At 34.4% G+C, this 16,562-nt stretch overlaps 1 protein-coding gene across 1 annotated transcript; it reads left to right on the top strand.

Moving 5' to 3' along the window:
- The first annotated feature begins 8,906 nt into the window (after positions 1–8,906).
- On the top strand, positions 8,907–13,502 carry LOC147402289 (Sec14p-like phosphatidylinositol transfer family protein). Its single transcript, XM_086443897.1, has 7 exons — positions 8,907–9,101; positions 9,835–9,952; positions 10,225–10,313; positions 10,415–10,461; positions 10,543–10,631; positions 11,265–11,398; positions 11,900–13,502. Exons 1-7 carry the CDS (start codon positions 9,000–9,002, stop codon positions 12,617–12,619), a joined length of 1,299 nt encoding a protein of 432 aa, XP_086300023.1. The 5' UTR covers positions 8,907–8,999; the 3' UTR covers positions 12,620–13,502.
- Positions 13,503–16,562: the final 3,060 nt, after the last annotated feature.

Here is a 16,562-nt window from a genome sequence, read left to right on the forward strand (position 1 = left end):
GTAACAGCCTATTTTCCACTCGAGTCGTGATAATTTGACTTAAAAAATCGTACTCAGTTGATGTGACAAGTGCACTGAACCGTAAACTTTTTCCTTATGTATCACGAAGAAAAAGATATATGCTTTTGTGCACTTGCCACATCAACCAAGTATGATTTTTCGAGTCATTAATTTAAGTAGGGTCTTGTTAAATTGTTCCCTTACGGCACATGTTAAAGTGCAATAACTATGCTTTTAAAATTGAATTTTGTACTAAAAATGCCCTTAAAAATATTACTTCTTATCAAAATGCCCTCAGATTCCAATTTTCAAAGTGTATTTATTACACTCTAACGTGTGCCCTTACGACACATGTTAACAAAATCCATTTAACTAATCAAAAATGGAAATTTTACCATATTATTATTTTTAGTGAAAGAGAAAAAATTCAATTGTAACTTTCGAAAATAATATGAACAAAAAATTATTAGCTAGATAGGATGATCAAATTGAGATTTTTTATTTATTTTTAACTTAGTAATTGAGACATACCCTCCACTTTTAGTTAATATTAGACATACTCACCTGAGTTTCAAACCGATGACTTGCTCCCTTTGACTTAGGTTTTGTAATAAAGACTAACATAAACTAATCTAAATGCCCTTGTCTACAATCTCTAGCCCAAAAAAACCCATAAAATTTTTCTTAAACTGTTCTTAACTTGTTCGACCCCCATCTTTGATCCATCATATTCAATGTACACTTCCCTCTATTTCCTCTCGCACTTATTCGAGCATTCCCCCTATCCTTGATCCATCATATTCAATGTACACTTCCCTTGATTTTCACTCACACTTATTCGATCATTAATTTGAATATTTTAATAAGTGTAATGATTTTCTAGTGCCCCCACTTCCCTTGATTTTCTCTTGCACTTATTCGATTATTAATTTAAATATTTTAATAGGTGTAACAATTGTCTAATGCCCCCCTTTGACACACTCCCCATCCGGCCTCACTCAACCTCATCAGAGAGTCATAGATCATTTGTCTTGGGATATGTATAATCATAAATTTTTCTTATGTATCCCGAGGCAAATGATCTACGATTTTGCAACGGGGGCATGTATCAAAGGGGGGGTATTCTATTATCACGACTCCTTTAATATGCCTTGAGATTCATAATATGCAAGTCTCAAGGACTATTCGATGATTTAGATCCTAAGGAGGAGGTCTTTTTGAGGGGAACATCAACATTTACTTTATTTCACATGACAGATGATTTTAATTACGTGAGAACATGTGAAGAACCCGTGATTTTGCCACTTTAATCATGATTGAGAATTAGAAAACTAGCTTTGAAAATTTAATTGTTTAAATAAAGCTTCATATTGTAGATTAAAGATATTTATCTACATATATAAAACTCTAGCCCACACCTAGCTTTGAAAAGACTACTTCTCTTTCTACCGATCCTTTAACATGCTATAACAGTAAAACGTGCCTTTTGAGGAAGGCGGCGTAATCAAGACTCCATAATCCGATGCTTGACAAGAAAATAACCATTAGAGGAATAGAAATATTCTTGTAACCAAACACCTCCTAACTATGTAAAATTATTTATTTAAATTAAAACGGAGTCGGATGGTTGGTGAGCGTAAGAAATTGGATTCTTGGGGCTCGATCAGAAGTGGGTCGGGTGGATCCAAATAATTTGATTTGATCTCAAAGGTCCAATCAGATCCAAGTTAAGGTCGAGTCAACACCAATTCAAGGACTAAAAATTGAGATAAGATTGAAGCAAGGCCAAGTTAAAATTTGTCCCAATAAATCCGGGTTGTTCCATAGGTAAGCCCATTGACATTGACATAAAAATAAAATATTGCTGAATTGACCTCAAGATTGGACCAACTTGAAGTGATAATGTACAGGTGTCATAAATGCTTTGCCCGAGATACAAGTGAAAAAGTATTTATGGTTCATATTCACTTGCAAGTCAAGATGTGCGATATGAGATCACTCCAACACGAATCTTATGATATTTTGATTGGCAAATTTGAATTAAGAAATGAGTCATGCTACAGTAACCTCGAGATTTGACCTCCCATGTGCATTGCACACCCTGACGTGAAAGTATATGGGAATCATAGATTTTTTTTGTCAAAATCTTAAATCACTTTCTCAAGAATAATGCTGCAGTGAAAGTGTATGAGAACCATAGACTTTCACTTCAACATTATTCTTGAGAAAGTGATTTTAGATTTCGAGAAAAAGAATCTATGGTTCCCATACACTTTCAGGTCAGGTGTGCGATGTACATGTGTGGTCCAAACTTGAGGTCACTTCAACATTATTATTAAGAAAGTGATTTAAGGTTTTATATGGTTGTGAAGGGAATGTGATTGCTCATTTCTATAATTAATTATCTGGCCCAAAGCTATTCCAACCATGAGCAGAAAAATGTTTTCCATGATCCCCCCCCGAAAGCTATTCCAACCATGAGCCCCCCCCCCCCCCCCCCCAATGTTTATTTTTAAGCACAAATACCCCTACCCCCAAAATTAAAAACCAGTTCTTTTTGACATTTTTTTCATGGGTGTAATTATTTTTTATTCCTTGCATGATTGCAAGGAAATTTGACAGGTGAAGCAATAGATTTATTTTCTCATAGATTTTATTTTTCCAATATCATTTATTATGAATATTTAGATTCCCTTGAAAACGAATTTCAAGGCATATACATTGCAAGGAAAATTGTTAGGAGAAGATGAACCAATGAGTGACAAATGGTTGATCAAAATGATACAAAGAGAAGAGCATTTTCACAAAAAAAAAATCAAAATAATCATAAAATTCTCTGAATTAGGAGTTAGCCGATTAAATCGACGAATTGAGGACTTAATTGACGATTCCTCAATTAATTGTGGAACATGGTAATATTTTTATTCTTTATCTTCAGATTTTTTTTTTCCAACATTCATATGTGATAACATCATGAAGATTATAGAATTTCTAGAGAGGTTGGAAATGATGGATTTTAGTAAGAAACCAAATAACATATTTTGAATAATCAACGAAATTTTGTCTTTTTTTTTTGTTTTACGATTTTTTTTTCCCGAATTTATCCCAATTAACCGAACTCAACCCCCACCGAATAATTACCAAATCTGAACTTTGTTCCACCTCAGGCATTGTCTGGTAGGGGAGGACAAGGAGATTATATTTGACACTTTTCTTCTTTAAAAAAATGATTTTCTCATTATCTCCACCCAAAACAAAAATCCTTATGATATTATCTATATTTGATCAAAAGAAAGAATATTATCGTTCAACTGACATTTTTGTGATATTAATTTATACTTCTTTAACTAACAGAAGAAACGATTTCAAACATAATTGAATGAAAGAATATAATCATACAACATATCCACAATTTAGTAACTAGACTGACTCCCATGCTGGGCTGAAAATCGACCCATCTCAACTTTGGTTCGGTCGAATTCGGGCCAAGCCAACAAATAACGGGTCGAACTTTGAATCAGTTCAACCCAACCCACTATTGGCAATGACCAAATTGAGAAGTACTCGATGGGGGATAATGGAATACTCACTAAAATTTGTTCCGGTTTTATTCAACAAGAAGGTACAAACAAGTCTTTTGGTGGGCCATGAAGATATAGGGGACATGGGTGGTCCCATGGCACGTGGGTATCCTTATTTTAGTCAACTGCCTCTTTCCTCCGAAGTGTTACATGCCACGTGTCGTAATATAAAAAGGTCTTCATGGTCATCATGGAATCCAGTTATTTGGATGGTCACGAGATCAAATACCCTCCTTTTTATAACGTTAATAAAACACAGTCAGCATCACTAATCACTGGTTTTTTTTCCTTTTTTTTTTTTTTCTAAAATAATTGAAGAATAAATGGTAAAAGCACAGTTAAATCGAGTTAAATAGGGTTTCTTTTCAAATTAAAAATGAAATTAATATTTAACTATGATATAGATATTATTGTTTTCACCTTACAAAATTGCAATTTATCGTGAATTTTGATTGAAATTAAGGGTTGATTAACAATTTTTATGAAAAAAAATAAAATAATATTTTAATTGTAATAATTGAATCTTATTTTACAAAGATATTATAGAGAGTGAAATTTTGATTAAATCACCTACCAATAGTAACAAAAGAGAAAACATGAGGTATTGGTCACGACTTGCAATGCTTTCATTGTTGCTCGATCACATTAAATAAATGATGTGGCAAATTCTTTCAAATGTTGACCTATGTACTTCTGCTTTGTTTCCTAGTGGACTTTCACATAAAAATTCAACCCAGTCGATGATTTTATCATTCAATTTGAACACTTTACTTCATAAATTAAAATAATTAAATAAAAATAAATAAATTTTCAAGGGCAAAGGGGAAATGTTCAAATACTTGGCTAAAAACCATCCACCAAGAAATTTGGGAGCCCACCATGGGATGAGCATGAAATTCATGGAGAAATTAGGTTCAAAGATGGTCATAAGAAAATTTTTGTCAGATGGACAAACACGAGGCATGTTTATTTGTGACTATCTCCTTGGATTTCTAAATAAATTGAAAATTATTCATTTTTTTCCCACACTTTTCAGCTTATACGGTCCATCGAGCCCATCGATTGACCCATGAATGTTGGTTCACCCCTTTGTAAAGACCCCACAACCAAATACCATGCCACAAGATTCAAACATTTTCCTTTTTCATGTCAATGTCATGCCAATTTTACCCTTGAGGTTTGTTCATAAATCCCACTAAGTAAAATCCCAAAATCCAACTTCTATCAATCACATATCATCCTCATCTTTTGGTGTATATATTCTCCTAGGTGGGCCCAAAAGACTGACACATTCACCCTTTTTTCTATGGTCTACGACTTCAAAACTTTGTAATATTCCCACTTGACAAGAAAACCCTTCATCTCTCACCATATCAAATGAAAATTAAAGGTTATTTTTGTCCAATAAAATATTCAAACCACATTTGATCATAGATGAATATAAAAAAAAAATATATAAAATAAAGAAGGTAGAAAAAGCAGTTATCTCTCTCTCTCTATATCTATCTAGAGAGAGAAAGAGGACACCCAATGAGGTAAGCAATATTTTGAATTTGAAAGGGAATGATTCATCAAATAATGGTGTAGTTGGTGGTCTTTGTGCTTTGCGTGCGGAGTGATTGATTCACCCCCACATTCCCACCCCACACCACACCAATTGTTTAACGGTTCAAAATTTGAAATCTAAAGGGATTAGTGTTAGGTGGCAAAATCCACAACTTTAGTACACTTAGGCCACGAGGGATGTGAAGCTTATTCAAACTCACTGAATCTGACACATTTGATGCCTGTTAGAGTAAGTAAAGAATCTCTCACCTTTTCAAACAAAGACAAACACAACATTTTCTTCACTAAACACCGATTAAATTACATTAAAGCTTACTATAAGCTTTGGGAAGTTGAACCTCACCAGCCTAAAATACGGATTCTTTTATTTTAATTATTATTATTTTTAGTTAGAGACGAGTACCGACTTTTACTTGTACGTTTATATTATATAGATTTGAGTTGCTTTTGACTTTGGTTTTCTGAAAGTGGGAAATTTGAAGAGAAACAGCCAGACACATTGAGACGAGTTGTTCTTTTTTTCTATTTGTAATAAATAAATAAAAGAAAATTGTGATTTTGAGGATCTTAGACATGTTTGTTCTGGTTTGGGACTTCGTGGTGAATCAGTCTCCGCCGTAACATGGACGGACTTAGACTTACATTGTATTGGGGCAAACCTAAAAAATTAAGTGTTTTTTTATTAAGATAATTTTGAAAAAATAAATAAAATATCCCTGTATTTTCCCTTGTTGACCTCCAGCTTTTCTCATAGATTAAGATAAAATGACCTAAACGCCCTTTTGTGGAGTGTGTACATTATTATAAAGAAAAAGTTTTCTCTAAAATATAATTTTCTTACAAAATAATTTTTCTTGGAAAAAAGCTTGTTTATATTTGATTGCATTTGGGAAAATGTGAAAAGGAGTTCATCTTTCAGTTTTGGGAGTAGGATTAATTGTGAGAGAATTACAGTAGGATGTTATTTTTCCTTCCAAATGAGAAAATCAATTTCCTATAACAGTTGGTCAAAGAGTATTTCTTTTTTCATTTTTCTCAATGAGTATGTTATATATCTATTTTTCAATGTATTTCCTTAAAAAGTCAAATTTCCAACCAATTTTCCCATGAAATCATACAAACCTTTAGTGCCCTTTTTTTCTATTCAATTTCCACCTCAAGATTGTATTTTCTTAACCCTAATGAGCAACACAAGATATATGAGATTGTTAACAAGATAGTGTTGGGCATGATGGCCAAGGTCTCCTTTACAAAAGAGAGAGGTCTTGAGTTCAAGTGGGAGGGAATCCTCTGTAATACTCTTTCCTGTAGTTCTCTACAATGAGTTGTAAATATAATAGAATTAAAGGTTTTACAAGAAAAACCAACACCGTAAGCATGTGTAGATCATAGTATAGATTAGATTTGAAAAAAAAAAATTTTGATCTTTTAAGTTTGATCTATGATTTTGAAAATGGACGGTCCATGAACTCCAATTTTTTAAGGAATAGATTTTTGCATCTTTATGACAAAGTGCTCTCTCAACCGTTGAAATAAACTTTAGGAAACCGCAAAGTAAACTCTGGTCTAGTATGTGTGTGCATGTACCTAGGGGATTTATCCCATCTTGTCTGGCATGTGTATGATGTACCCAGGGGATTTGGACAATATATGATGTTTTAAAGAGTGCAGTTGTCTCACTCCTGCTAGTTGGGCCTATAGGTCCAGACATTCCTATCATCATAAATAAATCAAATCAAATAAAAAAGGATTCATGGGATTTTTGAAGATGTCCAATCCCTGGGAAGCCAAAAAAATAGAAAAGAACTTTGATTATAGATTGAGAACGATATGATGAATCGAAGTTGAGGTAATATGAGTTATAAAAAATTACCATAGAGACAGAATTCTCAATGAACTCCTATTTGCCAAATATTATTGAGACAAAAGCCATTATCTAGAGTCGGGATTGTCAGAATTTGATTCAAAATTCTGATTTTGAATAGTTAGAATCACATCATCAAAACTATTTTTTACAAAACAAGAATGTGCTTTACACTATTTTAGCTATAAATGATTCTAGAATCTAATTTTTTTTTTCTGACAATGTTTCTACAATTGTGGTGCAAAATTTAATTTCATTGGGATTGACAAAAATTTTCCACGTGGCATGAGGTGTGTAGTACTGTAGACTGATAATTCTGCTAAAGGATCCATTTTAGCTGATGAATAAAAAAACAAATGAACAAGGATTCTAGGACGTAAACTTTATAGGAGGGAGTAAATAATCTCAGAGATAATTTGATATCTGGGCCCCCTAGCATCACGGAAACTCTGGTCTCTTCAGCTCACTATTCCTAAACACCAAAACCAACACTATTCTCTCCACAAACTAACATTAATGATAAAACCAAGTACACAAAATACTTAAATTTCCCTTTTGAAGTTAATAGTACTTGGGTAATTTAGAAGGAAAGTCATGAGGGCAACTTTGTCTTTCACTGTGATTTTCACTACGTTGATGTGATAATCATAGACATGTTTTCTCGAGATATGAGTAAGAAGCATCTACGGTTATGTACTCACCACCTAAAAAGAAGCATATAATTGATTGATTACAGGACTTTTTAAGCTAATGAGTTGAAAGTAAAATTTCTCTTTTTTCTACCCTAGATCTATGACAAATAAATCAAGGGCTAAAGATAATAGGTTTTTGTGAGGCAAAAAAAAAATATATGAATGATCTACGGCTGCATATGAAAATAGGGAATATTTTCTTTTTCTCTTTCTCCGATACAAAGAATTTTTGACAAGAGATCATAAGGATAGTTTGATCAATCCCGAGGGAATGACTCAATGAAAATTTAAAATCCAATAAGCGATGAGAATCAGTAGGTTGTGAGGTTGACACACATTATGGGTCTCTTTTGGTCCCCCTTATCGCACATAAGTTTGGACACTCTCGTCATAAAGAGAGAGAGAGAGAGGATATTTTGATAATTTCTATTAGATTCTTGGAATAAGCACGGTGAAAAGATATGTCAAAGCGCTTCACCAAGAGATTGAGGGGTATCAAATGACTGCAACAATGCCTACTTTAAAAAAATATGAAATGCCACTAGAGATTACTTAAGAGAACTGTCATTGGCACCCAATTTCTTAAATTATTTGTCACACCGGAACCAAAGATTAAAATACACTCTTCAAACATTACAAAGGTTTGATTTACTTTATAATTTCAATATTATAAAACATAATAATACTCATTTAAATAATTTCAATTATTTTTTACAATATATATCCCTAAACCAAAAAATAGTAATTTAGTATAAAAAAATACAAGAGAACATCTATTGGCACCCCATCTTGTATTTATTCTCATCCAGTCATTTATTTTCTTTACTTTTAATTAAGATGGAACAAGTAAAAGTTGGGGTGCCAATAGCGGAAACGCCCATAAATGTACTCCTCAAAACACAACACCAAATGGCATTAATGAGGTATATCAACATGAACATTTCCCCAAAAAATTCGTTTTTTTCCCTCAACGAATGAATGTGAGGGCTTTTTGGGAAATAGACGTATAGGACGATAGTGTGGGCTGTGGACTATATGGCTGCAGCCGACATTTTCCACTTTGGAATCGCTATCGCCCTCACTCATTATTTTTGACGTTAACCGAATCGACTCGGACCCGTTGACGTGTGCTTTTCTATCACGATTCTTAACGGCATCCGTCAGTGGGTGTGCCGCCGTTTGCTATAAATAAAGACTCTCTTTCTCTCCCAAATATCTCTCTCTCTCTAAATGGTTGAGTGAAGGGCAAGCAACAGTAATTAATATAGCTGATTTGATTTCATCGTATTTGTCGAAATGGGGAAGAAAGATCAGAATCAGAAGAACCAAAAGGATAAAGAAAGAGTAGAAGCTGTTCTTGAGATTCTCAGAAAACAAACTTCGCTTACTGTAAAACAGGTGAGCTCTTCTTCAACTCTCAAGAACTTCTTTAGCTTTAAAATCTACTTAGCAATAGTGCGTTTTACTGAAATTTTGGATCTATGATCAGAAATCTTTGTTTGGAACTGTTTCCTACGCATCTGATCAAATTTTCGTTAAAAAATTTATGTTCAGTGTCACAAATCTTCATTTGGAAACGTTTTCTCCGTATCTGATCAATTTTTCGTTAAAAAACTGTTGTTAATTGTCACAAATTTTATTTATTCTAACTGTTATCTCCGTATCTAATAAATTTTTCGTTAAAAATTAATGTCGATTGTCACAAGTCTTTCGTTGGAACTATTTTCCTTGTACCTGATCAACTTTTGGTTGAAAAATTACTGTTGATTGACGATAATATTTCGTTTTAATTTCCTGTCATTTCTCTGTGTTTTTAGTTCTTCAAATCTAGAGGATCTGATTCTTCAGATCTATTTAGTTTCTTGTTCTTTTGTCGATTCGAGAGACATTCGAGTTTATTCTTAAACGTATCTTGTACGAGAAGATTAGTCAGGATCAGTAGAAATTGATTTTCACGAAGAACTTCTCTCATTTCCTAATTGAAACAGATTAATTTCTTCAGAAACTTCTGGTTCTTAGTTTATATTTCGATTTTTATAACTATGAAGGGAAATTACGCAATTTCTAGCGAAGTTATTTTGATTTCTGAATCTTCAAGTCTCTGATCTCTGTTTTTTGTCCCCTATTTCAGGAGAAATTCTGCAACACTGCTTGCGTAGAACGATTTCTGAAAGCAAAAGGAGATAGCGTGAAGAAGGCAGCGAAGCATTTGCGAGCTTGCCTTTCTTGGAGAGAGAACATTGGCACTGGTATACATTTCCTTTTTTTTCGTCTTCTTCTACACTTTTTCTCTGAAGAATCTTACTTTCTTTTTAGTTCAAATGCGGAAAGAAACCGTTTAGTTTCTCCATTTTAATCCTCAACTCTGTTTCCCGCTTTTTTTGTTTTGTTTTTCTCAATTATTTGATTGCTTTTTTCTACGAAGAAGCCGTTAAAGTAAAAGTGCGTTCAAACTAAACTCAAAAGAAAGCTAAAATCTCAGTTTATTTCTCTCTTTTCTCTGGAAAAAAAAAAAAAACAGAGCATTTGATCGCAGATGAGTTTTCTTCAGAGATCTCAGAAGGCGTCGCCTATGTTGCTGGCCACGACGATGAATCCAGGCCTGTTATGGTAATTTCCTGATTTCTCGCTCTCTTTATGAAGTTTCCTTAAAAGAAGATCTTAAAAGAAAAGATTCAAGATTGAAATCTCATTTTTTTTTTTTTTTACAGATTTTCCGGATTAAGCAGGATTACCAGAAGTTCCACTCACAAAAACTGTAAGTAGAAAATGTTTTTTATTTTTTTTCTTCCAATTTTTTTCCTTTTTTATTTTATTAATTTATTTTTGAATAATTTAGGTACGTTCGATTGTTAGTGTTCACACTTGAAGTGGCCATTGCATCCATGTCTAGAAACGTTGAACAGTTCGTTCTCCTCTTTGACGCAAGTGAGTTTTCACTAAAATGACTATATTGCCCTTGTTAACCTGTTCCAAATTTAAAAAATTCTGGATAATTTGGTCACTATGTTACCTTCTGTAAGTAATTAATCTGTTTAGTAAATCAGTCTGAAATTCTTAACATGCTTCCCTAAAAACTTTGTGTTTTTAAAGCCTCCTTCAATTAACTTCTATCACGCCTTATCCCTAAATTAATGAGAATTTAACTTGGAACCAAACAGAACCTCAGGTTTGGATGGCCAATGGGGTTCTCTTCATCTCTCCCGGCGTACATTAGTAAATAGACTGAGAATTAATTAGATAGTGTACAGTGCGCACTGTAAACTGCAGTAGCCGTGCGAGAAATTGTCGGAGAACAAGCACGTTAAAAAAATCTTCGAGACAGGATTACCCCTGAGACACCACATAGTTGAACATTAAAGGTCAAAGAGTTGTAGGGGTAAAATAGGATTTATATTCCGAGAAATGGCCATCGTAGATCTGACTATCGTGTTAGTTTTGATCTACACTAGTAGTACCAAAACTCTCTTTAACTGATCTCATAATAAGCTTCTGACGCGTATAGGGTTTCAGAGTTGCGTTCTGCTTTGAAATATTAATAACTAATGCGTGGAATTGCAGGCTTTTTCAGATCAGCTTCGGCTTTTATGAATTTATTACTGGCAAGTTTGAAGATCGTATCGGAATATTATCCTGGAAGACTTCACAAAGCCTTCGTCATGGATCCTCCCTCGCTTTTCTCTTATGCCTGGAAGGTAAAGCTCAAAACTAGACAAACCTATTTCTTAAAAAATAAATAATGAGAGCTTCTATTGCCACACCAATTTTTTCTAATGCCATTTCAAGATGTGCGCAATTCGCTGATGAAACTCATTTATGGGGTGGCGTTAGCAATAAGTTGATGTGGCAGTATAATCTCTATAAATAATTTACTAAGATATCGCTGGTTATCTCTAAGAGCTACTATTGCCACATAAAAATTTTGGGTGATTTGTATAAATAATTTCCTATACAAATCACCCATTTTTTTTTTTTCACACAATTAGTGTGGCAATATCAACTCACTTATCTCCTCATATATCTTATCTTCTCATTGATTTTTCTAAGAAATTTTTGAAGATGAATTTCGTGTCCCATACTAACTTCACATGAAGTTACTGAAGTCCTCCAAGACAGCGAATAAAATTAAATGACAAAAATACCCTTCATTTGAATATAAACTCTCATTTACATCCCTTTCCCATTTGCGTGTGCAGGGAGTCCGTCCGTTCGTGGAGTTATCAACAGTCACAATGGTGGTTTCTTCGCTCGACTTCGAAGAGTCGTTGGAATACGACGACTTCTCATCCTATCCACGCACCTCCTCCCTCCGATTCGATCCTTCGTCAATCCCATCAACGGACAAGATTGGCCCATCTTCGTCCTCTCGCTTCTCTTTCACTGTCTCCCACAATTTTGACTCTCTAAAACCTTGGTACCTCAGCTTAACCGACACGTCAGCATCAAAAGTGGGTCCCAACATCCCATCACCTTCTCTAATGGGTTCCGCACTCATCTCCCCACTTAACGCCCGTTCCTATTCATTTGCATCACCAGCTGCAAGAACGCCACGTGGCAACTTAAATTACCGTAGTGTACCCACCAAGAAAAACTTCTTCCCATCAACTCCACTCCAACAACGAATCAACAACAATAGCAATGACACCAAGAACATCAACCATCCAAGAACTCCAAGACCATCCTTTCTCCAATCTCCTGCTTTGTTCTTCAAGAGAGATCCACAAGTCAACAAGGCCGACAAGATTCGAGAATCGTTCCTCCCATTTTTGAGATTCTACAGGATGCCGTACGACGAAATGGGTTACAGGTCAAAGATGCGACCCCCTCTAGGTGGACTCATCTCCATCGTCTCTCCACATCTCAAACGCCGCCACGTGTCAACATCACAGAGGTTTCAAAATCAAGTACATATATAACAACACTACCATTAAAATCCCTAATTGCTACTCAAATTAAGATTTTGTAATTCTTCAAAAAAGGCGTCAAATTAGCCAAAAAAGAAAGAGAAAGAGAAAGAGGGGTGGAGACGACGTACTAAGTGGGGTGTGAAATGGTGTGCATATTGTCATGTTTTGAAGTTCGTGATATTAGTCTACGTTTTAGGATTACGCGATAGCGTAATCACCACGATTGCAATGCGTAGAGGAACAAAACCTATGTTTGTTTAAAATTAAATTTTGGGAAGATTGGATTTTTGAGGGAATCTCTGTCTTGTTTTTGTGACTTTTGTTAATAATAAAAGTTTGAAAAATCTTTGGTTATCGGGATGAGTCTACTTTTGTTTAATTTTTACGAGAAAGAAGGGCACAGTTTTAAATCGTATTTTATTCTTTTCAACGAGGGTAAAATGGGTAGGAATTTGTGTCGTGTTACGTTGTTTGAGAGAAGTCAAATGGATGATGTACATTGAATACAGATTTGGTACATTGGGAATTGAGAAGGCACACACGTTTGGGGTGTTGTTTGTTTTCGTCGGCTTCTTCGTGGTTGTAAGTGATCAAGGTTATATTCCTAGGGCTGACGTTAGACTCACTGTCTTACTCTATTTGGAATCTATTGTTTCTTCATGTATCCTTAATTGGTTTTATCGTTGTTTGGTAGAGTTAAGTGATGGGGACAGATACTGTGTTCTATAATTTGTACTTCTTTGTAAGCATACTGTTTGGCACTGACTCTTTCATACATGTACAGTTCAATTTTAGGCCCACTCCTATATCAGATCAGGCCGATCTGCGACCAATCCCATAAAGATTGGATATTTGTCGGATTTATTTATTTTAGTTTATTTTTTTTCCCTCATATCTGAATGTTAAGATTCAAATACGATTCGAAAAAATAATTGTGGGTAGGTTACTATACTATCAAACCCAATGTTATATACAAAATCTAAATAAAATTCATCAATTTAAATAAGGATTGGGATCCGTTGACTCTTAAGAATGACTCATGAAAAAATCACTTGATCCCAGTCCTTTAAACACAAAATCCAATGATTGAGATTGTGAGTATCTTGACAACACAAATCGCAAAGATACGTATGTTGAGGATAAATTTTAACCCTTAGATTTTGCATTTAAAAGGTTGTGATTATGAGTCATTCTTAGGAGTCAAGGGACCTTGACCCTTTAAAAATGTTAGTAGGTTGGAAGTGCAAAACAATTACAAAATTAGTAGATATGTAATGCTAAGATTACCTTTATAATAATCTTGAGAGATTGGCTCAATGGCAAATTCAAATCCAATAAGTGGTGAGAGTCCGTAGGTTGTGTGTTTGATGCCCAATATGAGTAATAGCTCCTTGAGACTACTCTAGTGCATGTGATGTGCTGGCGTTGTGCGTGCCTAGGGGAGGGACCCATATGCTTTGGTCCAAGCCATTGCTCACCTAGTCCCAATAGTTGGACGTATGTTCAGATATCCCGTTACTAAAAAAAAATAAAAAAAAAAGATTGTTTTTATAATTAATTTAAGAGATTTTTTTTATAATTTAATTTTACTGAAATTTGTATCATTCAATTTATTTGGAAAATTAACATTGATTTTAAGTGAACAATACTCACCCTTCTCTCACTATAATAATGAAGATGACTTATGCATATTCTGACATTTGATCAAATCAAGACTTTATTGGATTGAAACCTTGTTTTTATCCAGAATTTGATCGGAAAAGTTACCAAATTAGATTCTTAATTATACTTATAAGAATGCAAATCCTCGATCTAGATTGAAAGTCTTTAATTTTTCAGTCTAATCCAATCCATTTCCAACTCTACTAATTAATTTGAGCGTATATATCATCAGTGTAATGATTTTCTAACTCAACTCTAACATAATAACTCAAAAACTCACTGATATGGCATGTGCAAGAGTTGTAGATTTTTCCCTCGGGATACACAACTGCACATCCCCATAAACATGTGCAATTGGGTATCCTGAGAGAAAAAAATTACAATTCTTACACATGGCACGTCAATCAGTTTTTTTGAGTTATTCTTGATAAAAAACTGCGTGCCATATAGAAAAAGGGCTTGGTTAGGAGCCCAATATGTCTCAAACTCTTACTAAAATACACCACGTAGACACCGTTCCTATGCTATGGGAACCTGGATCGTAACTTTTTAAACAACACATATTTTAACCTTTCATAAAAGCATTTTAAAGGTTGGGATTTATCTTAGAGATATGTGATGTATTTCGGGATATGTATTTTATGGCAAGTGCTTGAGAGAGAGAGATCGCAAGATGGGCGGGCCGATGAATGTATTTGGACTTAAGTATGGCTCGACACATGCATTTACACGTGTAAATGTTAGTACAAAAGTAACAATCCATATGTTCTTTCATCCATAGATTATAAAATATATATGCAGTTGGAACAAAAAACCCAGTGGGCTTACTATCCAAGTAAATTCCCATCTCTAAACATGAATTGGACTTAGCCCAAACCGAGATGTAAACAGGCCAAGTTACACCACACAACCCCGGTCCATTCCAGACAAATCCCAGCCCATCAACATTCCTAAGATTGATACTCATTAGAAATGAGTATATCATGTATTGATATGGTCTTTGAGACCTAACTATATTCATGAATCCAAGAACCAAAACCAATAATTAAATATGATCTAAACTCCCAAAATTCTTTCCCTTCATTTAACCAATCTGGACTATTTGATTCTTGTATCCAAAGAATTTCCATGATACATAAGAACAATAATTTGTGGGATTTAATTATCAAATGTAGGATTACGACTAAACTCAAAATCAATCAAATATATAACTATAAAGTGATACTTGAAAATTGTTCTAAACCATTGGACTTAAACTTCATCAAATCTAAAACCTCTACTATAGAGAGTAACAATTTTTCCTTTATTCCCTTAACTTCAATCGACGTGGCTTAGTGCATCCATGGCATGAAAGATAACATTGTTTATGAACTTCTTTTAGGGTTCCAACTTCCAACTCATTATCAAAAATTAAAAATATGAAGATTAAATCCTTCTATTATGGGGGCCATTCCCTCTCTCTCTCCCAAACCTTGCTTCAGTTTTCAAAATATTGAATCCCTAATATCAAATGTTGAATACCCATATGCGTTCGTTCGTTCTTATTTATATGGGACCCCCCATTTAATATCTAACTCTACGAAGTAATTCTCTTGAGCAAAAAAAACAAAAAGAAAAAGTTGTATTCTCTCTCTCAAGCCAAAACATGGGCCACAACCTTATAAATGCGAAAATAACACAAAAGATACAAATCCATTAGGTTAAGATGCATCATATCGGTATCGTTATCATGAAAGTCTTATCGTATTTATATATCTTGTTCCTCTATTCAATGGAAATGTTTTTAGGAAAATGCTGGAATGACACAGGGTATTTACTGCAATTCTTACAAGTCTGACGTGGAGATGTGCACATAACCAGAGATGAGTTTCCTCGTGATACGAGTAAAAATCATTTACGGTTATGTAGGCATGTCCACGTCAGAATTGTGAGATTTGCAGTAAATCCTGTGTCACCCCAGCACGACTCATGTTTTTATGTCAATTGTCAACCTGATGTAACCTTCTTCCTCCTTTATCCTAAGTCCAAGATCCATAATATAGTGTAAAATAAATTTTATACACGTGGAGTTTATAATTATTAACCATTGTCGGCAAGAAATGCGTGTGTAGCTAAGCCAAGGACTCAAAAGAATCGAGCCTAAATCCCAACATTGGTGGTGGGACTTATGTGTAGATCGTTTTCATGATCGGCTTTGATGGTGGGTGCCTAAACTCTGAGATGGCCTACACTCACAATGGGATTTAATAGTTCAGCCCAATCTAGGTTAAAGATCCAAGCAAATTTATTA

Source organism: Akebia trifoliata, chromosome 5 (genome assembly GCF_017979445.1).
Source record: "Akebia trifoliata isolate Shusen 1 chromosome 5, ASM1797944v1, whole genome shotgun sequence".
Lineage (NCBI taxonomy): Eukaryota > Viridiplantae > Streptophyta > Magnoliopsida > Ranunculales > Lardizabalaceae > Akebia > Akebia trifoliata.

Coding starts and splice junctions, on each gene's coding strand:
- LOC147402289 (XM_086443897.1), top strand. CDS start 9,000: ATGGGGAAGAAAGATCAGAATCAGAAGAACCAAAAGGATAAAGAAAGA. Junction 10,462..10,542: donor AAGTTCCACTCACAAAAACT/GTAAGTAGAAAA, acceptor TGAATAATTTAG/GTACGTTCGATTGTTAGTGT. Junction 10,632..11,264: donor CGTTCTCCTCTTTGACGCAA/GTGAGTTTTCAC, acceptor GTGGAATTGCAG/GCTTTTTCAGATCAGCTTCG.